At 45.4% G+C, this 26,813-nt stretch overlaps 1 protein-coding gene across 2 annotated transcripts in view; it reads left to right on the plus strand.

Moving 5' to 3' along the window:
• The first annotated feature begins 714 nt into the window (after positions 1-714).
• Positions 715-26,813, plus strand: part of COX10 (cytochrome c oxidase assembly factor heme A:farnesyltransferase COX10) — a 94,042-nt gene continuing 67,943 nt past the window's right edge. The window contains exons 1-4 of one of the 2 annotated variants that reach the window (XM_006213835.4): positions 715-864; positions 4,775-4,908; positions 6,666-6,987; positions 19,711-19,835. In XM_006213835.4, the coding sequence (XP_006213897.3) occupies positions 822-864; positions 4,775-4,908; positions 6,666-6,987; positions 19,711-19,835 (624 nt within the window). In that variant the 5' untranslated portion in view covers positions 715-821. Of the gene's footprint in view, positions 865-4,772; positions 4,909-6,665; positions 6,988-19,710; positions 19,836-26,813 lie in introns of those variants that run through there. The other variant, XM_072938401.1, reaches the window with a different exon arrangement.

Consider the following 26,813-nt stretch of genomic DNA (forward strand, 5'->3'; position numbering starts at 1 on the left):
GTCTAGCACTTATCGCTGAAGACACAGAGACCGCCCTCCTGGACCAGTTGGCTACTTCGCCCTCCTCGGCCACAGGTTGAGTCTCTCCTCCCCCCGCGCTCACCGTGGAGCCGCGGCCCGAGAGCCAGCGGCGGGCAGTCACGGCGCGCACGCAGCGGCTCCCGGACGCGCTTCCCGCGGGCGCCCGCCTCACGCCCTCGGCCGGCTGACACGGCAGGTGCTACCGCTGCCCGCGCTGCGCAGCTGGATGGCGGGGCCTCGGGGGCTCGCGGGACCTGCTCGACGGGCCGGGGGGCCGGGAATACAGAAGTCGCTGCACAGCCCGAAACCTTAACTCTACACGCACCTTCCTCTTCCCGAGATGTCCTGTCGAGTCCCGCTCCTCGCACTTGACAGTGAAGCTGGTGAAGCCGTAACTGGCGGGACGGGGAGGCGGAGGCCTCGTCCCAAGGACCTGTTCCTCCCCGCGCTCCGGCCGCGCAGAAGGATCCCTGAGGTAACCGTGAGCTGCCCGCGAGCGGCCAGGCCCCGCCCACCGCGCGGGTTCCGCCACAGATGCCGTCCCGCGCGGCCTTCCGTCGGAAGCCTCCGCCGCAGGCGCTCCTCGCGTCTTCAGAAATCACCTCAGGCCTCGAACCCCTGGGCCAGCGAGCTCCCGCTTGCGCGCCATAGCTCCCTCCTTCCGCGTCCCGCCCGCCGGAAGTGACGGACCGGAAGCGCCCCTCCTCTCACGGAGGGGCGGGGAGGGAAGATGGCGGCGCCCAGCAGCCGGTGAGGAGAGCGGACACGGGGATCCCGGGGAGCGGCCGGACTCGTGCGTTATGGCCCCATCTCCGCACACTCTCTCCGCTCGCCTTCTGACAGGTAATGCACCCGCCCCCGGGCTCAACTTTGGGAGAATTCTCTTCTTTTTGCCCGATGCGATGCCGTGGTTCCGGTTAGCTGCAACCTTGGGGAGCCCTTGGCGAGGTCGGCTGGGTACCAGTGGGGGAAGTGACCTTTGGAGTAGCCTGACGTGAAGAGGCCACGGAGCTGGGGTCTAGTCTTGCACTGGGGCCGCGCTGGTCCGCACCGCCTCTGTCCCGCTCCCCCCATGGAAGGGTGCTTCTTTAGGTTTTCAGATAGTGGAGGCTTCAGGAGAGAGGAAAGAGTAGAAGCTTGGGGCTCCACGAGCCTCTTGGCTTATCAGAGCCTTAGATCCTAGCCATTTGTAAGTTTTACTTGTACGTTCCACTATAAGGACCGGGGAAATGCTTTCCCTCCTCTCCCCGCCAAGCCTTGTTCCAATATGAAGTGTCATGATGACAAATAGAACCACCATGGACAGCGGGCCATACCCACCTCCTCCCCCCACATTTGTCTTTCTATCGTTAGTGTTCCCTGATCTAATCACATCAAGGACCTGTCACAACTGTATGTTGAAAATGGAATACTCTTTCTCGGCCCTTGGCTAGGTCTCAGCTCAAATGTCACCTGTTTAGAGAAGCCTGACCAGCATATCTAAAGTACAGCTCCCGTCCCTTTTTTTCTTACATCACCCTGTTTCTTTCATCAAGGTTAGCACAACCTGTAATTGTTTATTTATAATCTGTTTATTGTGTGTTTCTCTCAATGAGAATGTTAAAAATTGTGAAGGCAGAGACAGTTTCTGCCTGGTTCGTCTCTGTGTCCACAGTGCCCAGAATAGTACCTGATGTGCCTTGTGCCTGCTCAGTAATGATTTGTGAATGAATGGAAGAAGAGGTTGTTGGGAATTGCTTTGCCCCCAGTAGTTTAGGATGATAACTAATGTGTCAGGAATGTTGCTGGTGGTCCGCATTGGAGATGGACGGGGAAAACCATGGACTCCCTTTTGGTCAAATTCTGGAAACATTTTAGGCCTCACCTAACATAGACTTTCTACAGTATCTGGCAGTTTTGTTCACAGCGATTCTGTGAAATTTCTTTCTTCCTCTTGTCTCATAATATTGTTATTTTATGGGTCTCTCTTGGCCATGTGATCTCAGCACATATCATTTGTGTGTTTTCTGGAATTGAGTTTGCTCATTTATAAAATGAGACAGTTCAACTAGATGATCTCAAAGGTCTCTTCTGGTTCAAAAGGGGAGGAGGGTGAGAAGTGGGAGGGAGGGTGGGTGAACCAGACTGGCCATGGTTTGGTAATTGTTGAAGCCAGGGGTTAAGTAATGGGGTCTCATTGTTTTGTTCTGCTATAGTATATGACTGGAATTTTCCATAATGAAAAGTTTCCTCAAGGGTCTGTGATTCTTTTTGCAAAGTCACTGCTTTGTTACCTTCTCCCATCTGTGCCTGTGAGTGCTTGATCCCGACCCTAGGTTCTCATTCTCAGAGAGCTCATCCTTTCCTAGTGCCTGAATGATCACCTCTGTACAGAGGTTTTTCCAGTGTGCATTCCTCAAGACTGGGTGCTTCTCTGCCTTTCCGTTCTGTACGTTCGGCTTCCTGTAGGACAGTTCTACCTGACTACTCAGAATTACCCAGCTCCTGTAAGTGTGCTGGGTGTGGTTCACGTGGTTTGCCACTGGATCAGTCCTTTTGATGCTGTTATGGGAGGAATTAATAGACAGCTTAGCTCCCTGAAGCTATGAGCATAATTGAGAGAATATCTGCTAGTAAGTGGTCTGTACCACCTGCTGTGATCCACGTGGAAGAGCCACTGTAAGAGCCCGACGTGGAAGCAGCATGGTGGGAAGGGGGCAGAAACGTAAAGCGGAACTGTATTAGGTATCTAGTGTTCATGCCCGGCTGTTCTTTGAAACTTCAAAGTGTTTTATAGCCATTACAAACTTTTCAGGTCCTTTCAGTTACTTGTCTGTGCACTTCATTCAAAAAGCCCTCCAGTCATGACTCAGTGTTGATGGTGCATAGTGGATATGGTCCCATGGTCCCAGATTTTTAATGCATCTATTATAAGCCCTGTGTATCTTCAAACTTATATTAGTTTACATGGGGCCAAAATGTCTTCAAATTTCTAGGCACAGATTTATAGAGATGTGACATGTTTTGACTAAGTGAAGTGTTTTCATCATTTAAAAGTGCAGTTTCCTAGCTGTATTCCCTTCCCTCCTCCCCCCGTAAAATCTCATTTTAACCCTGTTAATCTTGAGAGATATTTTCTGAGGTGGTTCTTTCCCTCCCAGCAACATGCATTTCTCATTGGACCAATGGAACTCAAAACTGGTTTTGAAATTAAGGCCCAGAACAGTAAAACTTGATGTCTTCCAAATATAATCTTTTAATCTTGAAATTACTGTCCCAAAGAACAATGTAAAGTCAAAAGAGGAAAATACACACCATCAAAAAAAAAAAAAAGACAATAAACATTTACTCTCAGAGGACTGAGTTCAAAGAAATTTCAATCCGCAGACTGATTTCAACACTGCTATTTCTTCCTGTACACACATACAGACAACACATATCCATGTATATGGAAAATAATCACTTCATACTTAACTGAGGTTTAAGGGTATGATTTTAGTAAAGAAGGGATTTACCTCCAGTGTAAGATACATGCCATGTTTACCAAGGGGCAGTGACCACCCTCCTACTGACTGCCCAGGCAAGCAGAGGGGGAGACCAGACATCAGACATCATCTCATTCTTACATGCTGGTGGCCGGGTTAGGAAAGGTGAGAGCAGGAGAGGCCCTGCCCTCAAGGAATCACAAAAGATGATGTAGAAACAAACAGAAGCTGTTTGTATAAGGCGTGCCACGAAAAGGAGGGTAAAGTGATAGAGTGGAAAAAGACTTGGACATTTGACCCACAGAGAGTGGAGGCAAGGCACTGCAAGCAGGGAAACGGCATAAACACAGACGGGCAAACTGACACTGGCGTGCACGGTGGAGGGATGGGCCTGCTGCACCGCCGTGAGTTATAGGCACACATGCAGGCGAGTGAGATGTATTCCGGGCTCCAGGAAGAAAACCGTCAGCTTTATGCAACTTGGCTTGGAGAGGAAAGGACGTGAACCGAAGTCAGGACGAGTGGCTTGAACCCTACAATGGTCTTGTAGTCCAAAGTGAGATGATCAGGGCCTGTATCAGTAGACAGGCAAAGAAGTGACCAGATTTGACTGGTATTTCAGAGCTGACTGGAGTGGATGACTATTAGATTGAAGGAAGAGTTCAAGATGGTCCTGAAATCTCAAGCAGGTAATGGTTTCATCTGCAGCAGGAAACAGAGTAGAGATACTGGTGAGAATAAAAGTGTACTTGAAGATGTATTCCAACCCACCCATGTGGAGGTACAGATGGAAATAGGCGTAGTGACTCTAGAAATGGGTTGAAGATTAAAAATTACCCTATAATTGCATCTGTTCAGGGATGACATGTAGTGTTCAAAACAGCGGGGACACGACTGCCTTAACGTGGCAGATGCAGCAAGAGAAGGCACCTCGGGAACCAAGATGATGAGTGGCCGGTGGCTGAGAACCAGGGTCCTCAGGGTCCTGGGAGCCCTGGAGAGGAGACGTGGGAGGCTGCCCCTGATGGGGCCTTACACGGAAGCGCCGATTGGTTGAAATGAAAAAGTTCCCTCGCCCTGTCAAGGAATTCCGCGGACTGGAAACAGTGAGTAGGGCTGATAAGTACCATTCGTTCACAAGTCTGGGTTAGGTCTCTTCAGAGTTCTGACCCCTCACGCGTGCATGGCTTGCCAAGGTGCTGGCTCTGCTTCCGGGCAGGTACAGTCACATTTGGTGAGAAGCACTAACCATTTTAATTAACCTTTTCCCCCTTTTCTCTCTCTTGTAGGTTGGGGAGGAGGATGTGTCTGGTATCTAGAAAGAAGCGCCGTGTGGGAGTCACCTCACAGGCTCGCGCGTCTTCTCAGGAGCCGCAGTAAACAGTGGATCGCATTTCAGCACTGTACCTTCCTCCGGCGCATGGTGCGTTCTGAGGGCTGTCCTCACTCTGCTGCTCGCGCCCTTTACTCTCCCCGTGCGAGGGAATTTTAGAGATTCCAGCTATGAGATGGTCGTCAGAAGTACTGATTGAAAAGGACTCTCATTTCATGTGCTCTTAAGTTTATCCAAAACGTTAATCCCTTGTTTTGATTATGCTTAACCAAAACCAGAATAGTTCTGGTGTTTGAGTTTAAAAGTATGATCTTGAACTTATTGATTAGGTTTGGAGAAAAATCGAAAACTTCTGGCATGTTTCGACTAGGCTAAAATTAAGAAAAGCTGACCTGTTATAATGCATCTTTTTAAAGTCTGTGGAGTTCTGTGGCTGCATCAGTAACACAGAAATAACTGCTCTAACAGTGTGACCCTACTGTTTCCTTAAACCAGCAGCGTATTTAAAGTCTTTTAAACCCAGGTTCTTCTGAGCAGATTCAAACAAATGGAGCTCTTGTAATTTGCTGGGCATTTTATAGTGAGCATTGTTAATATCGCTCAGTCCTCTTATAGGCAGTTCTTTAACTAGGTTGCCGGGATGTCGGCAATGTGGTAACTTGTATTTGCTGTTTTCAACAATTGTAAAGTATAAAATGAAGAAATGATAGTTAAAAACTCACGATTATGATGTAAGCATGAAAGAATAGCAAATTCATAATTGAAAGTCTTAGTTGACATTTATCTTTTTTTTTTTTTACTTAAAATGCCCACTTAAAATTAACTTAAAATCTTAATAAAACTCGTTGTTTTGATGAGAGATTTTTAATATCCAGGAATGTTCAGACTTTTTAAGTTGGGGTCAAAGATAACAGATTTAGAAGAGAAACTCAAATATGTATAATGCTTTTTTTATGTAAACAAACTCTGAATTCATTCATGTGTTTGTAATTCCTTTCTGAGACTAGTGTGTGTGATTTCAGGCCTTTGTGATGTCATGGAAAAGCCACTTAACTAGTTACCAGGAAAGGTGGCTCCTTGTCCCAGGGCATCTGTGACTAACTGATTGTTGGGTCTTGGCTCTGCCAGTTCCTTTCTGCCTTGGTTTCCTCCTCTGAATGTTAGAGAGACACTAGTAACGATCCTCTTAATCACCTTTGAGAATTGAATCAGATGTGTATTATATGAACCATAAATATACATGTTATTATAAAACTGTAAAGTGCCTCGTGAATGTGAGTCACAGTTATTACTTTTTGCTGGTAAGTAGTAGAGATTGTCTGGCTCTAAACGCCATGTCTTTCCACACGCACACGGACACACAGACACTTGTACACACTGCAGTGACAGCCCTCAGCCCTGTGATGGGGCCTTCCGCTGAGCCCCTCTCTGCTCTGTTCATATCGGAATGTGGAAGCTCGGCAGGCTGACTTGGGCTCTTGACTGGAGAAAACTTTTTCCTTGTAGCTGGAATGTTACACCTCCAGTTTCTGGTACTATGTTGGGGAAAATTCTGGAGGAGATGAGTAAGAAATAAATTTCTTTCTTTCAAGGAACTTAAATTCTAGGACTTTCTAAACCATAGAATTTGAAAGCCAGTGCTGAAGCATTCATTGTCTTCTCCATATCTCTTGGTACAGTGATCCCCAGGTAACAAACACTAAGGCTAGTTATTTCAGTGTGTATTTATAAAGGTAGAGGAAGTCTTTTAGACTGTAGGAGTTGCACTGATGGGAGGCGTTAACTAGACAATTGCTTAAGAGCATCTTGGGCCTTGGTGTTATGGTAACATGCACTTTTTTATTTAGTATGTCACACAACTGAGCAGAAGCCTCAACCAGCAAGCGAAACCGAAGCCAGAACCAGTGGCACCTCCCTTCCTTGAAAAGACAGCTTTGGGTGAGGCCAAAGATGAAATATATGAGATGAGACCTCTTTCGCCCCCCAGCCTGTCTGTGCCCAGAAAGCCAAATGAGAAGGAGTTGATGGAGCTGGAATGCACCGCAGTCACTGAGGACTCGATGGCTGTGGGGAAGGAGACAAAAGAAGAAAAGCAGTGGAAGGAGATGAAGCTGAGCGTGGACGACTTGCCGGGAATCTTGGCTCGGCTGTCCAAAATCAAACTCACAGGTACTTTGTCTTTCCGGTCTCGTCAGATTCTTACTTGAAACTGGTTAAACAAAATGCTGATTTTATTACTGCCCCAAAAAGGGTATTTTGAAACTACAGAGTTTCCCCCTTCCCCCCTTCATTTTAATTGGGATTTGAAGTCACATGTTTGGAATTCTGTTAACGCAGAATTGTAAATGGTAGTGCACTAAACGTATTGTGCTAAAAATAGTCTCTCTTTTATTTGCAGTTAAAGCACAATGCTTATCTGGCTTATTTCCTTGTCTTCTGTGTGTTTCCTACTGTCCTGTAAAGATGCAGTGAGGTGATGAGTTCTGTTGAGTTCTGAAAACAAGGGGAACCGCACTGCTGTGCTCAGTGTGTGGTGAGCCCGCAGCGGCCCCAGGGCCTCTCCGCCTGCCACGCTCTGCTTCTCGTCCCGCCTCTGGGCTTGGCCCACGTGTGTGGGGATTCAGAGTGCTTCTCTGAGAAGAGGTTTGGGACCTGGTTTTTTTGCCTAAGTCTAGGAAACTGCACCAGATTTTGTTGTGTTCGTTTGGGTATTAACCTGTAACGGTGACAGTACCTGGGAGGTCTCCTGAGATGCCTGGCTACAAAGTTACTCTATTTGGCAGTTAGGAAGCCAGCGTTGCCAGACTGCTGAATCAGTGTTTCCTCTTAGCATCTCAAAGGAGGTACTTTAAATAATTAATCTAAAATAATGTCTTAAAGTTTATTTTTGTAATGCTTATTTCTTTACGGGCAGACAGTAAAGTACAATCATTGGTTTAGGATCAGTCTGGGGTGGCGGGCACACATCTTCCTTCACTTCCCACTGGCTGTCATATTGCTTTTCCTTTTCCATACCTTACAGTGTCGTGTATCTGAATAGGCATTCCAGATGCAGGGTTTGTTGTTTAAAACACGGTGTCACAAATCTAAAGTGGTAGTTAAATTACTCCTTTACTGGTACGTGTTGTGCTGTCCGTTGCGTGAAGACTGGTTGGTCCCCGCGTGTCAGTCTGCTAAGGAGCACACAGGGCACGTGTGGCCGCTGGCCCCAGGCAGTCAGATCCCGGAGGCCTGGGACAGGACCCAGAGATCTGCATTTTGGCAGGTGTGCACATGACCTGACGCAGGTGGTCCCAGACCACCTTTGAGAGAGTGAAGTAGGTGTTGTGTGGGCAGAGTGCAGCTCCCAGGCCCAGTGGTCTGGTGGATGTGGGGAGCTCTCGCCCCGGGAGGGCCAGTGCAGCCCCCGCCACCACTGGCAGCAGGAACAGCCAGCGGTGGGGGGTGCGGGGAGGTCTCCAGACCACACAGGAGAGGTGTGCAAAATCGCGACACAAAGAGAAGAAAGCGAATCACAGCATCCCCTGCAGCCACAGATGGAAAATCCGAGCAGTAAATTTCTCCTCGTATCGTTTTATATATTCCATGCCCCAGGTTTCTGGATGAGCTAATTGAATTAAAGTCATTTCCTTCTGCTTAGTCCATTTAAAGAGGCAGCACCCTTTGGGTGACCCCAGCTCTCTTATTTGACCTCCTGCCTCCCTATTTATTTTATTACTTGAATTCACACATGTCTTGGAGTCAGCAGGATTTTTTTTTTTTTTTTAAGAAAATCCCTGGTATCTATCCATTGATTTCTTTGGGACTCTTAACATCTTGGGCAATTCATTTAAGCTAATGATAGCCAAGGCAGAAGTATCTGGGAGTTAGCAACCACTGTTGGAAAACTAGTCTCCCTCTCTTTGCCGCATTTGGTTTACAGCTGTAACGTGGCAGGGCTAACTGGCTGAAGACTAAGCGAAGCTCTGCAGAGATCATACTCAGTTCCACTTGTAGGACGGGAGGGCGGAGGTGCGGGACGCTGCTTTGGCATTTACACAAGGGTCTGGGCCAAAGTTTGCTGGAGCTAATGCCATTTAAAGATTTTTCTCTTCTATGAAAGGAAGTAAGACTGAGTTTATAAAGAAGCAGTAATATATCTCCCCTGAGTTCCTCTTGCCAACTGAACTATTTACAATATGTTTTTGGAGTTTGTTGCAAGGACCACACTGAGGTAAAGAAATTTTATTTGGATTAGGATCATAAGATGCTTTGGTAACTCAACTGAGTATGCTTAATATAGGTCAATAAAAAGCAGAAATGTTTTCTTGAATAATGTCTGTGCTGAAAAGCTATAACACATTTTCTGAGACCAGAACACTAAAAATAGATTGCTTATTGGAACCAATAGATTATGCTGCTGATGGAACTGATATAAACTACAGTCTATCAATGTATAGATTTTTTTTCCCCCTAAAGCCTAGAATGCTGCTTTTTATTAAAAAGAAAAAAAAAAAACCCAAAACCAAGAATAGAGGATACAATTTTATTTTAGATTGCTTGTAGTTTTTAGAAGTTTTTAAAAGTTTAAAAGATGACCACAAGGTACTGTGATCATCTGCTGTCAGACACTATGTAAAGGATTTTTCACATTTTCATAAAAATATTGAGTAGAATTATGATTTCTTAAATTTTAATATGTATTTTGAAATAGTTTAATACTTATATGCTTATTAATGTTAAAGTAGTATTTTTATTATTAAGTGTTTGCTTTTAGAAAAAACAGAAAATGCACATGAGCAAAAATGAGAAGAATGGAATCTCCTTATAATTCCACTTCTCAAAATAGTGACTGTTTTGATGATTTTGGCGTATTCTAGAATGGCTCTCTATATCCCACTCAGATATTTTTGCTTTTAAACAAAAGTAAGATGATAACGTAAATGCTGTCTGTAATTTTTAAAAATTTGTATTCTGTGCATATCTTGTGTCACTATGTTTACCTTGTTTTTGGTGACTTTTTTTTACTAAATAGTATTTTTTTAAGATTAAAAAAACACATAATAATATACAAAAACTTCCCTCCAGGCCATGCAGTAACCAATCTTTTGCACATGGTTTTTGGCCTTTTTCTGTTCACAGTCTGCCTTGTAATGTTAATAGCACAATTTCCAAATCAGACTGTAAGGGTTGAAATCTCTGGTCTACCATGTATTGACTTTGTGATGATGGGCACAGTTTTTTCAAATCTCTAAGTCTCAGTTTCTTCATCTGTAAAACTGGGATAATCCTACCTCATACGGCTGTTACTAGGATTCTGTAAGATAACACAGGTAAATAATTTCGTACCAAACCTAGCATACTGTGCCAGTTCAAGAAAGGTCAATTATTATATTATATTATATTAATGCTTGTATAGGTTCTGTTTGCTTTCTTCCCTGAAGAGGAAATATTTTTTCCTAAATAACTCTATACCAATTGATGGGTGAGTTTTAAAATATGTATTTAAAACTGCTGATGAAGCTTTTTATTTTCCATATGTAGATTGGTTTGTGTTTCTTTTCTGAGTGGCCTGTTTGCTTTCTGTTCTTTCTTCAGTGTTTGCCTTCATTTATTGTTTGTAAGGGTAAGATATGAACCCATTACATGTGCCTGTTGTAAGTCTTATACCTTATGTGGCGTCAGCTTCTTCTGTTCATTTATTGTTCTTTTGATGTGCTAATGTTAACTTTATGTACTCAGATCTGTCAGCATTTTTCCTTGTGGCCCCTGGTTTTTGTGTCATGCTTGAGCTCTCCCACACAAAAGGTTTTATGCGCATTTATTTGTACTTTTAATCTTATGTTCTTAGGAGTTTATATTTTACATTAGAATTTTTCATTTCGGCAGGTGTATTTCTGTCAGTGGTATAAGGTAGAGATATACCCAGCTTTTAATAAGTCATTAACCAGTGTTGAATGTCCTACTAACAAATAGAAGACTTTGGGAGGCTCCATCCCTAGACACACCCCAGTCCCCCTAACCCCCCAGATTCCACGAGGACTTTAATTGAAATTTCAGCATGTTCACAGGTTAATTTGGAGATGAACTGAAATCTTTATCATATTACATCATCTTCATTTGTCCGAGTTTTCTGCCTCTCAAATTCTATAGATTCCTTTAGATAAATTATATACATTTACTGTTAAATCAACTTGGGGATATTGAAAATTTTTTTTCAGTTGATTCTTGAGTTTTTCATAGCCAATCAAAAATGATTAGGTCATCTCCTTTTTTCATATTTACACCAATTATTTCATTTTCTGGTGTGATTGCCTGTGTTACACTCTCTCCACCTGCCTTCCTCACTGTAATTTTCTGCTTCATTCTGTAGGATCCCCCGAGACGTGTTATGTGCAGCACTGATTTGATTTTATGCTGTATACTTTTTATTATTTCTCATGACTCTTAACATTCTGCTGTGACGGTTTCTGTACACTTTGCTTAATCACTTGTCTGTTTCGTGAGGTTTGTTTTCCTACTTTTTCTAACTCATTCACCTGCTCTTCATTGAGTCCCCGTTATGTCCCAGGTGTCCCCGTCCATGTGCCATGGGTAGGAGGGAGTGCGTGAGGCTGACAGGCCCCTGCCTCATGGGTTTTACTCTTGATGGGGGGCTTATTATGGCCCACAGGCTCTGGTCCATCATTCTCAGGACATTCAGCCTCTTTATCTTCTGTGTTCCCTTTTTTTATTTTATGTTGTCTACCCTTTGTTATAAGTCCTTCACTGGCCTCCTTTACCTCTCCTCGTCTCTGTCCATTCCTGACCGTTCCAGCCGGGAGTCAGACCCCAACGAGGGTGGGCTCCGGAAAGACAGGGTGTTTTGTCTGAGTACAGCATTGTGTCCCCAGCGCCCAGAGCGGTACTGAACGTGCCACCAGAATGCAGGCATGGCTGAAGTCTTCTCCGTCACCTGACAGTCTGACGTGGCATTGTGGGACATCTGTTACATTTTAAGCCAGAGGATGGAGTCTCTCAGTCTGCGTTACTGGTAGAACATTCCGGTGGCCTGAAGGAGATGCAGAGGGAGCTACCAGCCAGGGAACTTTTTCTCTAAAAACTTTTTTTCAGTGTGTGCTTGAAACCACAGTGCCAGCGTCGTGCTCCCCAAGGCTGGCGGTTAGTGCCGGCTGCCTCCACTCCAGGCGGGTCGTGTGTCTGGGCCCAGCTGTTTCTCCGGCGTCACTGCCTACTGCGCTGGGGCAGACCTGCAGCACCGGCAGTGTTGGTGGTGGGTGCCTTGCTCCATGGGTTCGGGCCCTCAGGGGCGTTTCTGCCCGATCTCAGTGAGAATGATGTCCAGGCCAGGCCCCACTGCCTCTCTGGTGTGACCACCTTTCTCTCCCTCCAGTTGTGATGCAGGCAGCTGCTGAAAGGGATCCACATCGCCAGGATCCATCCCAGCCACATCGCCTTGCTCCTCTCTCCTCGCACCAGCCAGGAAGGAGGGGCCTGTCAGAGAGCCTTTGTCTCCTGCGTTTATCCATCCTCTTACCATTTGGTGTTTAGGTCGTTGAATTTTACGTAATTTCAGCTCTCAGCAGCTGTCTTCCATTCCATCTCATCTGTACTATGTTTAACACACAGATCTTGAGGGTTTTAGTATCCCCTCTACCTAATTTATTGCTGATGTAGGTTTTTCTCCAATTTTCATCTTTATTCCATCATTTCAGTTGGTTTCTGGTGGGAGTGGGTCATGTGGGTACCTGTTGGCTTGTCTGAACCTTCACCAGCCTGTGGGGGCCAAGAGGGCTGGGCCCACGTCCATCCTGTTAGCTGTGGTCCTCTCAGGGCCTCACTCCAGCCTCGCACATAATAGGTGCCCAAGAAATAGAAGCTGGGTGGGAAGAAAGAACTATTATGAACTCTGTTGCCACCATTGTAGAATTTTGAACAGCTTAGCCTTTTAATTTCGAATAATCAGTTATTTTACTGTAATGTAATAGTCAAATGTTTAGGGTTGACTGAAGAGCACTGGACCTGACCCAGGTGAGTGTGGGCGGCTGCCCTTTGTGTTTCCTCCGTCTGCTGCTTACGGTGGCACTTTCCCCTGTCAGCACAGACATGAAACTGAGCAAAATCTTCACTATTTTAGCGAAAACTGCTCGATTAACAGTTTCTTCTTGCCAAACTCATTTTTCAAGAGACAGGTTTCCACTTCTTAAAAGTTTGGTAAGCATCAGTTTTATGGAAAAGTTTTTTTTTTTTTTAGTTACTTAAACAAAGGTTACAAGGTGTTGGTTAATAAGTATATTGAGAAGAAGTGTTTCTCTATTGAAAAAAACTAAAAGTAGGATGGCAAAGTAGAAAAGCTTAGATGGTTCATTGAAAGAACAGCCTTAGGGTCTCACTCAGTGTTTCATAATCAGCTTGGACATGAACAGCTTTTATTCATGTGTTCGTTTACACAGACCTGATAACGACTTCATTTTCGCCCTGAATGCTGGCTGGAAAGACAGACCCAGTGCTTCCCCGGGACTAGCCTGGGGACCGTAGTACTTCAGTGTTTCATTTTGGTAACAGCGTTGGTCAGTAAGTTTGAAGTTATGGGTTTGGTCATTTGGTCCTAGTATTTTTCCAACCAGCTTTGGTCGCTGAGTATGACAGAAATAGGAAAACTGGAAGGCCCTGTAAGTTCTGAGTTTTGCAGCTGTGTTATTGAAAATCTCCATTGAAAGTCTTTATTGTTTTTCACCAGGAGTGGTTATGGTTTGTAATCAGTTACCCCTGACTGACAGCCTTTAATGTGGCTGAGAAAAAAAGTACCCTGTCTCTCATCAATTGACTTTTCATCTGAACTTAACAGTAAGCATAAGAATTATCGCCTTCTTTCATACGTGTGATGGGAAGACACTGTGTCAGGAGGTTCACAGGGTGCTGCCAAGCTGTGAAGCCTAAAAACCTCACTTAAATTAGAAATTGAACCATTTGAAGCTTAAGGTGTTAATAGAAATGGAGAGAGAGGGAGAAACCACAAGTATGGCTGTCAAGTAAGAAGCCCTGGTTGTTTGAAAATCAGAAAAGACTCAGGGGCTGCCTCTTCATTAAGTTGTATAATTTTGGACTTTGAGCTCAGCTAACAAACACATTCCATCGCTTGGACCCACAGATGAACAAAAGCACATACAAATTCATTAACTGCCTGTTCTCTGGAGGCTTTGCACATAAAAGAGCTTTAAAGAGAATCCAGCTCAGGTTTGTAGGACTTGGGTTATAACATTGCATCGTATCTGCCATCAAGGATAATGAGATATAATAGATCACAGGGATAATTTGAAATCTATAGAGAATCTCCAACTCTCATTAAGCCAGTGGTTTCAATCTTACTACCAGATCTTTTATCAGAGTTGATAATTGTCCAGATTGATTTATTGGAGTTTTTGTTTTTCACTTAATTCTTTTGGGGCCAGTGCTGAAAAGTCGTGAGGCCTTGAGATAAAGCAGCATGTAGATGAGCGGTTTTTAAATATAACCTTTATAGTTATTTTTAATTGATAATCTCAGAAAAGAAATGATACCTCCTTCATGCTTAGGCTCAGAGACCAACAGTTCTCAAAGTATTGAGACTTTACTGAAAAAAAAATCGCTCTTGGTAAAGCTGCTTCTCCAAGGAACTGATTTATGATTTTCCTGATCAGCAGGGTGATGTGTGTGTGTGTGTCTGTCTGTTTGTCTTCCCTTTACTTCGTGGAATTTTCTTCTGAAAATGAGTCTTTGGATACTTGTTACAGAATAACACGTAACGCCAAGTATCGTGCACAGAGCGTATGAGTCTTGGTCAGACCGTGGATGGAGTTCACCACTGCTGGCCGGCACGTGGCTCTCCACGTATAAAGGCAGACGTCACACCCACCATTGCGTGCTGTGCTGTTTATCTTAGATCAAGATTCTCCACAGTTCTCTGGGCATGTACTTTATCAGTAAGAATGCTTTGAGTGCACATATGTATATTTATAAAATATTTGTACTATTGTATATAAATATGTCAGGTATAACAAAAATATATAGTTAAGTTAGTTGTAAATAAAGTTCGTGTACTCTCACACCAGTGATTACATTCATCTTAAGATATGCAAAAATGTGCGTTTTAAAAGGAAGAGTTAGTCAAACATAAGTGGAGGTTCTCACGCTTTCTTCCCGTGACCCTGCGGGACCCACGCCCGACTCTGCAGAGCGGAGTTTCTGGGACTTAACAGCACGTGTCACGGCGCTCTGGCCCTGCAGAGCGCGGCGCCAGCGTAAGCTTTGTTTCTCTCGTTATCATTGTTGGTCCACGTTTGTTACTACGTGGAAGCCAGGCATGGCGGGTCCCCGTGGACACTGAGCCCGCAGAAGCAGAGACTGGGATGGTTGGCGTTTGTGTGACAGAAGGGCTGTGCCAAGAGAGGAGGTGAACTCAGCGTTGCCCCAGGAGGCCGGAGTTACGGCCAGAGGGAGGTGTTTTGAGGAAGTCGTCCTGACTTGGTCTGAGGGGCGAGAGCTGTCGACAGCTGAGCTCTTCTGTTGAGAGGCTGCCTGGGGAGAAATCACTTCCTGTCACCAGATCCAGAGACAGCGTCCTCCCTTCCATCAGGACAGGGGTTCGGCCAGTTGACCCTGAGTTCCCTTTGACCTTTAAGATTTATGACTCTTCAGTTACTGAACTGTGTGTCACTCCTCTGCTGTCATCACCTCCTTTTATTCAGGTTGAGGGCCTGCCCTGCTGCATCCCTGCCGGGCCCTGCAGTGTCCTCGACGTGTCCCTGAGTGAGTTCCGTCAGTCTCTGTGTTCCCATAGTCCAGTCTTCCTCAAATGCCACCCTCCGTATGGCATTGTTAGTTTTCTCTTTACTGCAGAACAGGTTACCACAAACTTTGCAGTTTAAAACAACACAAAGGTATGATTTCATAGTTTCTAAAGGTGGGAAGTCCCAGCGCGGCCTGGCCAGGTCGCCTGCTCAGGGTCTCGCTGCACTGAGGTCACTGTGTTGCTCGGGGCTGTGGCTCTCCCCTGGGACTCGGGGTCCACGTCCAGGTTGTTGGCAGGACTTGTTTATTTGCATCTCTGGGACCGAGGTCCCTGCTGTCCTTCCAGGGGTGGCCACGGGCTGTTCTGCCCCTGGAGGCCGCCTGAGGTTCTTTGCCAAGTAGCCCCCATGGGCAGTTCCCATTAGGGTGTCTGCTTTCTTCTGGGCCCGCCAGAGTGTGCCTGCCTGTGACTGTTTCAAAAAAGAAAAATTGTTTTTCCTCTTAATTACGGAGAGCATCAGTAAGAGCTTCTCCCTGGAGATGGCAGGCAGGAGACAGCACCTGGGGACACCTGTCAGTGATGGCCTCTGGGAGGACTCGGCCCAGCCAGTCTGATGTTGGGCCTGATGGTTCTGAAGGGAGTGCGGCCAGTGTCAGGGCCGCCTTCGTCCCTGTGCCCTCCGCAGGCGGCTGCCGGGTCTCTGCGCAGGGGGTGCCTGCCGCTTACTGACCGGACACCCACCATGAGGGGGTGCGGGTGGGGGTAGGCCTGTCAGGGTGGGCCTGTTACTCTTCCCTGGGTCCCCAAGAGTCACCAGCAGGACAGTGCTTTCGTGCCTCCATTGGATGGGTCACGCTTCGTTGGTGACATTGATTTTATGTTTATTTGTGAAGGGACAGCATATGAGATTACCAAATAAAATATCATTTCAAGTGTTATTAATGAAAGAATATATTACATTTGCTTTTAATGAGATCCTGGTGTTGCAAAATGATCCCATGTAATGAATCCCAGGAAATCAATGAAAAGTTTAATCACAGTTGGGGCAGTGCTGTGTGAGAATATGGCTTTGGTCAATTTTACAATTTATCAATTTACTTTTCCTTTCTCTTTCTTTAAATTAATTGCTTTGATGAAGCAAGTGTAAATACGTTCTTTGTTAGCTTTTGATCTTCTTTAGAAATGTGTTACAAAATACGAATTTCTTCATCTGTAGTAATAATGGCCCCTGTCATTTTTTTACTTGTATTACCATTTACAATTTGTATGTTATTAAATAAGGCAGCATTTCCATTTTGTAAATTTAGTCACCTCTATGTCTTACTAAAACATTGTCCATTTCTCTTTGTCAGTTTTTTACAAACCACTTTTTGTCTCTTCTCAGCCCATCAGTTGACCCATTAGTCAAAAATTTGATGTGCTTTGTGTATTGTTCATCACCCAGTCAAGCTCTGGGACAAATAAAAAGAAAAAACATTGCTTTTGTGCAACTCCATACCCTTTTTGATTTTAAACAAAGTGAACTTTCTTTTTGCAGCATTTCTGGTTTGACAGTTCAATGATTATGGTACTGTCTTTTCCACTGTGGTGATAATTGATTTTTAAAATTTATTTATAAAGCACAATATAAAACGTTGACCTGGATATTTAGAAAGATCTAAAGTTGTTCTTTATTTTGGTGATTCTAGATTTCACTAATTTTGTATATTAAGAAAGCTATCATGGGTTTTCTTTACCCTTTTAACTCCCGTGGTTGTTCATAAGGAGTCTCCTTTTGGTTTAAGATTCAAGGTTTCAAAATAGAGTCAGGAATTATTTCAACTGATTTACTCTGTGCAGAGAGGCAGTTGACTTAGTTCCGCTCTGGGAGGGAGAAGCCCGCAGCCTCTTCCTTCAGGTTCTCCCCCGGACGCCCTCGACCCTCCCTCTTGGGTGGCAGCGGTCTGCGGGCACCGCCGGGGAGCACCCTGGGTGTTGAGGGCTCCTATCTCGGTCCTGGGTCGTCGCCACACGTGGAGCAACACACGAGACCCTGACCCACTTGCAGAGCCACTGATTGTGCAAAACAAGGTGACTCTCATCCTGGAACACTGGCCTGTCCTGAGGCATCACGGTCGGTGGCGTGATGTCTGCAAAGAGTGAGGAAGCCTCCTCAAAGATGGGTGGTGCGAGAGCATCCTCAGAGGGGTTTTGTCTGCTCCAAAGATGCGCTCCTCCTGCTGGTCGTGAGCCGCTGGCAGGTGTGGCTGGGTGGCCTGTGTGTGAGGTGAGGGGTCTTCTTTCCCTGCTGCCCGTGGGTGCAGTGTCCTTTCATGTGCACCTGAAAGGACTGTTTCCAAAAGTCTGGAATCACTGTGGCGTTCTCTTTTGGGCATTAGTCGTTGTGGAAATTAGAGAGTTGAAAGTTTCTTCTAGAATGGTTCCTTGGGAATAAGGATACTGTCTTTGATTGCTGTCTTGTCTCCACTTGGGTGTTTGCTGCTGTTCTGTGGACTTGCTGTGCTCTGACTTACACGCCCGTATGGTGTCAGGGCAGTCCTCCCGGCCTGGGCCAGCCTGCCCTGCTCCTGAGCGTGTGTCTCTGTGACTTCTCGTCAGCCTCTCGTTTGCCTTCAGCTCCTTGTCCTGTAATCCTTCTCCAGGCCTGCATTCTTGTTCCTGGCCCTCACTCTTCTCTCTTCTTAAACCTCTGCACTGAACATCCGTAGCCTCTCTTCTGGACCTGAGTCGTCCCCCAGGAGATCGAGATGCACATCACATTTAGAGACCACTGGGACCATTCGGTAAAGAAGGACCTCTTTGCCGAAATGCATGCTCTCTAGAGACTTCTGGTTTAGGATGACCATGTGTGCACATGTCCTTATAAGTTATCTTTGCAAATTTCATTGACTCCAATCAGAGAAATGCAGAAATATTAGGAAACCTTTGTCTGGTCCAGGTATTAGGGAGAAGGGTCTTGTCCATCTGGTAGACCTGAAGAGAGTTTCTATAAGTTGCCCATAAAACTAGATTCAGGGAGGTGCCGGCCAGTCTGTGACCAGCGGGGGAGCTGCTGTTTGTCTGGTGCTGGCGTGTAGACGTCAGTGGCGGCACCTCCTGGCCCTGCCCCGGCAGCCACTCGCCTGTTTCCTTGCTGTCCCACTTAGTCACCTCCTGGCCCTGCCCTGGCGGCTCCTCGCCTGTCTACTCACCGTCCTGCTCAGTCTTGTCTCCACGGCGTCTGTGTCTGTCCTTGTTTTCTTTCTCCACCTGTCACCCCCCGTTGCACTGGCCGCCCATCGATGACCTCATCCGCCTGGCTTGGCAGTCTCAGGAGGTGGTGTCATCTGTACTGTAGACCCTTGACGTCGCTCTTTCTTGCCCCTGGGTCTGTTCCCGGAATGTCCAGCCACCTGTGATGCTGCCTGCCCAGCCCCTGCTCCCTCCTCTTCCTGCATCGCCTCTTGAAGGTCCAGCTCTTCCTGCAGCCTTCCCCGCGGAGCCCACACTGGTGGTCTCTTTCCAGTGACTTCTCCAGCCTGTATCAGTACCACTCTTAGGCATCTTCTGGCCCCGGGGGCTTCTCTAAACCCCCAGGAAAGGACCAGGGCCTTAGAAAGGCAGCAGCCTTGGTGGGTGCTGGAATTGCATGCTTCGCCCCTGCACCTTGTCTCTTCCCTGTGCTCTGCTGGTGGCTATAGGGCCACCAGGACCATCTGTGATGGGTAAGACCTCCGCTCAGGGTGCCTGGCACTCATCACAGAATTGGGACTCTAATTCTTTGCTGCCGTGTGTTACAGTCATTAGTGTATGTCTGTCACTGCTCCCCCAGGTAAATCCTCTGAGAGCCTACTGCCCAGCATGGTACTGGCCATGGGTTGATATTCAGGAAATGTTTGAGTGAATAAGTGAATGATTGGATCTGGAACCCCATCTTATATTTTACTCTTGAGTGTAATGGAGTTAAAGGAGAATTGGCATTTTTCTATAATGAACACTTTTTTACAATCAGAGAAAATTTTTTTAACCATTTTTTTGTTAATCCAAGATTAGCCTATGGGTTGTGTTACTGGTGTGACTGACGGGTGAGATGGGAGAGGCTGGCGGTTGGCTGCTCCCGTCTGGCTGTACTGACGAGCCCCTGCTCTGTTTCTGTCCCACAGCCCTTGTCGTCAGCACCACATCAGCCGGGTTCGCGCTGGCCCCGGAACCGTTCGCCTGGCCCTGCTTCCTGCTCACGACCCTTGGGACCGGCCTCGCTTCCTGTGCCGCCAACTCCATCAACCAGGTCAGTGGGTCCCCTCTTAGCTGGGTCGCTGTGTTGTTAACTTTTCTCAGATTGCGTATGGTCTCATTTTTAAACAAAACCTTCCAAAATGACATCCGTTGCCAGAAAGGTACCATGAGCTTGTCACACTCCGGGTTCTGAGAGGTCTGTGGGGTGCATGACCAGTCTGTCCTTTCTCTTGAGGTGGAAGGTGTTCACATATGTTCGGATGGGGGAGCAGTGGAGGATCTGCCCCAGATGCCCGGGCTTTGGGGTTGGGGGGTGTTTTCGGGCCGTCAGACTCTCTCCTCTGCCTGTTTCAGGTACATTCCCCTGAGCTTACGTGATTATGTGCTGTTCTTCCTTTGGTTTGACTGGTTTGCCTTTTAAACCACCGCTATGCACAACAGGCTGTTTTATACCAGAACATCCAGGTTTAAAAAAAAAAAATAATCAGCAATTCAGTATTCAGTAAACTTGGTATGTGGAATCAGAATATTTCAAAAATTAATTAGCGTATTGTTTTTATTGCATCTCCATCCCACCCCCCTATTATTTTCAACATCAAAATGATTCTTTAAAATACTTCCCCCGCCCCGACCTGTTCGTTGTGGTGTGCCCCAATGTTGTGGCTTTTTCATAAGATACTATGTGGGGAAGTCTTGGCTTAAACTTAAGGAAAGTCATTTTCATCACCAGAACACCCAAGAGGAGCTGGCACAGTTTTAAAACAGGAATTCAGGTTACCAGCAGGAAAACAGCTTGGCTGAGTGGATGTATAAGTTGGTAGTCTGCAAAATATGAGAGTTAATTTGGTAATGCTTAACATCGTTGTGTTTTTACAATGTGTTATCAGCTATTTGGAGAAGGATCAATCTATTTCAAATAAAGTTGGTTTTTTTTTTTTTTTTTTTACAATTTTTAATGTCAAAGGAGTCTTGTAGTGAGGTTCAGATAGTCCTGCCACTTTGTCTGCTCTGTAAACACAGAGCCGTCTCTTCCAGGACTTTCTGCTGCCCTCCCAGAGTTCTTGGCTAAGAGAATGATCATGGTTTCGCAATGAGCATGTTTTTAATGAAAATTTGAATAAAAAGCAATATAAGCAAAATGGATTTATGGGGCTATTTTGGGTCTGTTTTTTCAAAATGTTTTTAAATTATTACTTTTATGTAGTTATAAATCTGGGTCATCAGATTAAGCCAGGAAAACATTTTAGTTTTCGGGCTCCTTTTTAAAGTTGAAGAGCTGTATTTATCCTTGGGATATTAGCTGCTGTCTCCTGTTTAAATCGTATAGATTTTAAATAAAGGCTTCAGAAGCAACAACAGCAACAAACTAATAAACATCAAATGGTTCAGAAATCCCAAAATATTAGAAAAGATAATACAGAGTTGCCTTGAGTTGGAGCTGCCCCCCCCCATCACCCCCCGAAAGAAAGGTGGTTCAGGAATTCATCAAGGAAAAAACCCTTTGGTTGTAGCAAGAAAGTATCTGGAGAGAAAAAAAAAAGGAATGATTTACATTTAGGCAGAAATTTATGGAAGCTGAACATAAACCACGGTTTTAGAAATTTGAAAAGTTTAGGTGAGTTAGACGGCTGCTTTATTTCGTCATCCGTAGGACATGTATTTGCTGTAGGGGGCGAGTTGGTCCTGCCGATTTGAAACTACCCAGGAGGCCACAGACTCTGTGGTGGGTTCCGCAGCGTCTGTCCTTCCCGCCACCATCTCCTTGGGCTGCTCTCCTGCCCGGCCCGCCGCTCTCACGCACGCAGCCCTCCTGCTCCTCCTCGGGGACCTTCTCACTCTCCTCCTTCTGCCACACGTCCCCTCCAGGTCCCTCAGTGTTGGACGGGGCGTCCGCCCTTCCTCTGTGATTTCTTCATCTTCCTGTCCGCATCATACTGCTTCCTCCCACCTGTCCTGGGCTTTGATTTCATTTGGAAGCATTGTAATACTTGACAAATCTTAATGATTTCCATCATCACAGAATTTCATTGTTTTGGTATCAACTAGCTTCTCAGATCACAATGTTTTCTAAATCATGTTGGAACTATTTTAGTTCTGGTGTTGTAAAGCAGCCTCCTAAAGTTAAAACAAAGGAACATGAGGCCATTTCCATTAGTGGCAGCAGAATGAAGAGCACCGTCAGCGAGGGCTGGACTGAGCTCCTGCAGAGCAGGTCAAGAAGGAGTAGTTGGCAGAGAGGAGGTGCTGACAGCTGCTCTGAGGGAGCTGGTGTTCGACGTAAAGACTGCAGATGTGCGGCTGGAAGGTATGAATGTTCTCCAGCTTCCGGTAGGGTTCTGTGGGGAAAAAATTCACTTCTGTCCGTATTTATAAAAGGATTCAAATAACATTTCATATTTTTAAGACTTTCTTTAGCTGTTATGAATTTAGTTCTATTTCTTCTTCGTACCCTACTTCTGTGATCTCTCTGTGAAAGCAGGAAAAACAGAGCTTTGGAAAACTGTTCTTAATATTTGTTTTAAGGAAGGAAAGTGGAATTTAGCTCCTGATTTATAGAGCACAGACTACAGCATTAAGAGAGAGAGATGTGTGTACATAAGAAGCTACTAATATTAAGATGGAAGAAGGAATTACATCCTTGTTTTGGAAACTACCCACATGCTTCATTTAAAGCCACGGGGCAACTTTAAAGCGAGGTTGCCTTGCAAGAATGAAAGCAATGTGTCCAGTCCAGCAGCTGGAAGATAAAATGTTATAGATGGCTTAGACTGATCGAATCTTGAGAAACGAGAGACTGAAAGGAAAAAGCTGAATAAAATTCCAGTAGAACGAATGAACAAATTGAAAGATAAGAATTATCAGAAAGTGATCATCACGACAATTTTGAGTATTTGACATAATAGCTATTGTTATAATAAGCTGTCTTTGGGATTATTTCACTTAGGTTACACATCTTTGAATTTTTAAAATAGAGATGAAGAGTGTGTCAGTAAGTACATTTCTACGGGACAGATCGTCTTGGTGACACACTGTTCCGTTTCATGGATGTGCCACGACTTTCGCAGCCAGTTCTCTATGGTTGCAGGTTTTTGCTTCTACACTGACAGCACACACATCTCTGTAAAGGACAAAATGCTGGAAGTGAAACTGCTGAGCGGTAGGCTGCCGGCCAAAGCACGTATGAAACTCGTGCAACTATGTGGCTCTTAGCAGATTAAGTAACTTCTAACATTCACACAGTGCTTTGGAGGTTACAAAGCCTGTCCACATAAGTTACTGTTTAAAGCTTACAACCCCGTGAGCTAGGTGGCATCATGTCCCTTTCTTTTTGTAAAACATTTTGTTTGCCGTTGAATAATTCTTTTTAACAGCAACATTTAAAAAATTTCTAGGCAAATAAAGTTTTTATTGCAGATCAGTGAGAAACCATAAATAAGTAAAAATAACAGTATCACTTTTTATTTTGCTTCCCTTGTGCCGGGCACTGTTCTGTGCGTTAGAAGGACAGCAGAGAAAAAGCAAAAGCCCCCGCCCTTACAGCTCATACCCCAGCACCCACACAGAGGCGCTTGTTCACGTGTGATTTGTGTTATTACTCCATAGACGTTTTTCACACACGCACCTCCCCATATAAATTAACTTCTCATAAAAGTGATTTCTGTAATATGTGTAGTTTCTGTGTAGCTTTAGGTAATGTCATGAACACCTTCCCGCGTCAGTATTTGCTACATAGCCCGATTTTAAGAGTTGTATATATAAGCGTACCCTGATTTGTTTAGTAGGTTTCTCCTTCTTTGACTTATTAGGGATTTTCAGCCTTTTGCCCATACAATTTTATAGCTGAATCTTTGAACGTGTTCTCAGCTGTTTCTTTAGTTTCCTGAAATCGTGCAATTGTATTAGAAGATACGTAGTTTTCAAAGTAAAAAGTTGAAATTTAAAAAGGTACGTATTTTACGTACAGCTGAGTTGCTCCCCCGAAGGTCTTTTTTCATTCGTTTGAAATCCGTTTATACTGTTGTTTGGCGCCGTGTAACAGAGCTCATCACTGACACTGCGCATTGGAAAATCTGTGCTGGGTTTACGGGTAACCTTGGATGTGTCCTTTTAATTCAGCATGTTTTGATTACTTCAGAGGCAGAGTTGTTCTTTGTTTTGAGGGTAGTTTTAATGCTTATTTGCCCTTCGTGTTTTCTGGTGAGTTTTACCCATTTTGCTGTTGGACTCCGCCTTTATGAGGTCTTGATGTACGTAGATTGGATTGTTAGCTTTTTGTCATGTGGGGTTCAAATATTTTCTGCAGTTTTGGGGGGTTTTCTTTTGACATGCAGATGTTTTATAAGTTTATGCAGTCAGATCTCGTAATTTTTAATACAGAGTTTCTCAACCTCGGCACTCTTGACAGTTTGGCCTGAAAACTTGGTAGTGGGGGCTGCCCTGTGCACGGTGGGGAGTTTCCCAGTGTCCCTGGTCTTCACCTACTGGATGCTGTTAGCATCGATCCCCCTCGTTGTGACACCTAAAAATGTCTTCAGAAGTTGCCATGTGTTCCTCGGGGCCCAGAACCCCCCAGTGGAGAACCACGGCTTTGGTAATGTCTGCTCTCGACTTCCCTCGAGATCCTGGCTCCAGTTTCTGCTGCAGGCAACCTCTGGCTCACATTTCTCCTTGTGTAATGCCCGTTAATGGCTGGGGTGACCCTGTGTCCTGGTTTATGCTTGTGCCCCTGGTGTAAGTATTAGTAATGCCCCTTCAACCCTAAAGTGCTCCAGTTCAGACAGGAAGCCATATGCTCTGTCCACAGCCCGCCGGTGCCATCAGCCTCCCACTGCAGGAGACGTAGTGAGTTACCTCTGTGTCGGAGGCTTGGGCTCGGGCTCCGACCTCTCTGTTCACAGGTGTGCTGCCTAGCCGAGTGTGGTGTCCTCAGCGCGGCCCGGGGCCCCTGGCTCACCCCACCTTCACCGTCTCTGTGGCTACATGCTGGGTCCACGGTCACGCCCAGCTGTGATGTCGTGTGTGTGCGCGCGCGCGTGCAGACAGGACAAAGAGTGTTTTCCTCCATCATTGCTCTACTCTCGGTAGATCGTTCAAGAATTTGGACGACTTTCGCATTGGGTCTCTTTGGTTTTTGCAGCACCCCTGGCGGACACTGATGACTCCAGTTGCTGCTTGCGTTCGGGGTAACTGGCTCTGTGGGTGACCAGGACTGAGCTGGAGTCTGCCTCCCATACCCCCAGCCTATCAGTCATCGTCCTCCTCTCTGTAAAACCCAGTGTCCCCTCTTCTTCCATGTGACAGCACTGCCAACCTATCACCTCCTAACTGGTTAACAGGCACTTGTGGTGCTGCCGTGTAATGATTCATCCGTGTCTCTTCCCCGGAGAACACTAAACTCCTGAGACCAGTGATGTGATTTACTGACCTGTACAGCCATCGCTTCCCACAGGCGCATCGCTGGCCGGTAGGGTGAGGTCCCAAAGGAAGCCACCTCGGGAATAAAAGAATATTTACGAGGGCAGAGGGGGAAGTACCAAGAAGTTTTAATAACAGTCATCGCAGCTGACACTTCGCACTTGCTATTTGCCAAGTAATGTTCTAAGCATTTTACATATATTAGCTCATTTGTTTAAATCTGGTTCATGGGATTTCAGAAAATGGCTCCTTTGAAAGATCAAATAAATGATGAATGAATTCATAACTTAGACCTAGCTCTAAGAAGAACTATTGATGTTCTCAGAGACTTTATTTTGGAGAAAATTACAAGAAAGGCACAAAACGTTAAGTAGAGTTTCAGATCTGAGAGGCAGGTTATAATTAGAAAGGTAAAGCTGATAAGGCTGTGTTATCTTTGGGATCTAGTGTATCTGTGAGTGTTGAAGAATTTTTATGAAAGGAAATGAAAGAGATCAAGAGGTGTGAATAAAATAGAGCGAAGAAGAGACGTGTTTTTTGTTTGATTCTGACAATACTTGAGAGACTTTTCCTGGCTGAAATAAGGTAAAAAGGAAGAGCTTTGGATAAAAAGCTCTGAATTATAGGGTGGGTAGGGCAAAAGAAAATTCACAGCCTTTTAAACCCTGAGAGGAGAGACAGATAAAGATTCTCCTGTTTTCCCGGCGAATATGAGATTAGTATCTAAGGCATCTCTCCCCATTTTCCTTTTCTCTGATGTTCCTTTTGTTTTGTCTGTGCAGTCTGCCTTGAGCAACAGGAACTGACTTTCATCTCCCGTGCTGAACAGAAGTGGTTATGAAACTTGATGTTATGTTCTAGGAGAGTAAGTCTGATGTCGGTGGACACCGGCGATGTGATTTATAGAACATCGTGTGTGTAAGAAAAATCAGTATGAGAAATGTGTTTTCCTTCTGAATGTTGTGATTTGTCTGACTTTGATGTTTTAACTGGTGGGCAACATGCATTCACTGAGCGGCCTCCAAGGTCCACAACTTGTGGCTTATTCAGATGACTCAGATTAGCTACTGCGTTCCATCAGGTTTGCAGACAGGCATGTGGGAAAGAGTCTCCAGCTAAATCTGTTCTTTATAAAAGGCAACTGATGAGCGTTACTGAGCAGCGTAAGAAAGACAACGCACTTCAGTGCAGAGTCTCTTCCAGAATTTACAGAATCCCAAATAGTTCCTAAATGACATTTGCTTCTTCTCCTCGGAATGATCCGTCTAAGCAGAGAGAGTTTGGCGTTGGAATTTGTAACCAAAATAACTGTCGGTGAAGTTTTGCCAGTAAATGTAGAGATGGTGATCATTTGAACACATATCTGTAGGTGGTGTTTTGCAGTTTACATGCCACGTTAAAGGGTCATTATTCTGTTTGCTTCTTACAACAACTCTGTGAGGCGGCATTATCCCCGTGTCGTAGAGGAACAGGACGAAGCTTAGTGATGCTGTTGATCACACGTCTGAACCTGGTCCAGCTGAGAGCAGAACTGGTGGGCCATGCCCCCCACCCCCGGTCACTGCTTCTTCCTCTCAGGTGAAATGTCGTATGTGGTCACCCCCTCAGAACAGGG

The sequence above is a fragment of the Vicugna pacos genome, chromosome 16 (genome assembly GCF_048564905.1).
Source record: "Vicugna pacos chromosome 16, VicPac4, whole genome shotgun sequence".
Taxonomy (NCBI): domain Eukaryota; kingdom Metazoa; phylum Chordata; class Mammalia; order Artiodactyla; family Camelidae; genus Vicugna; species Vicugna pacos.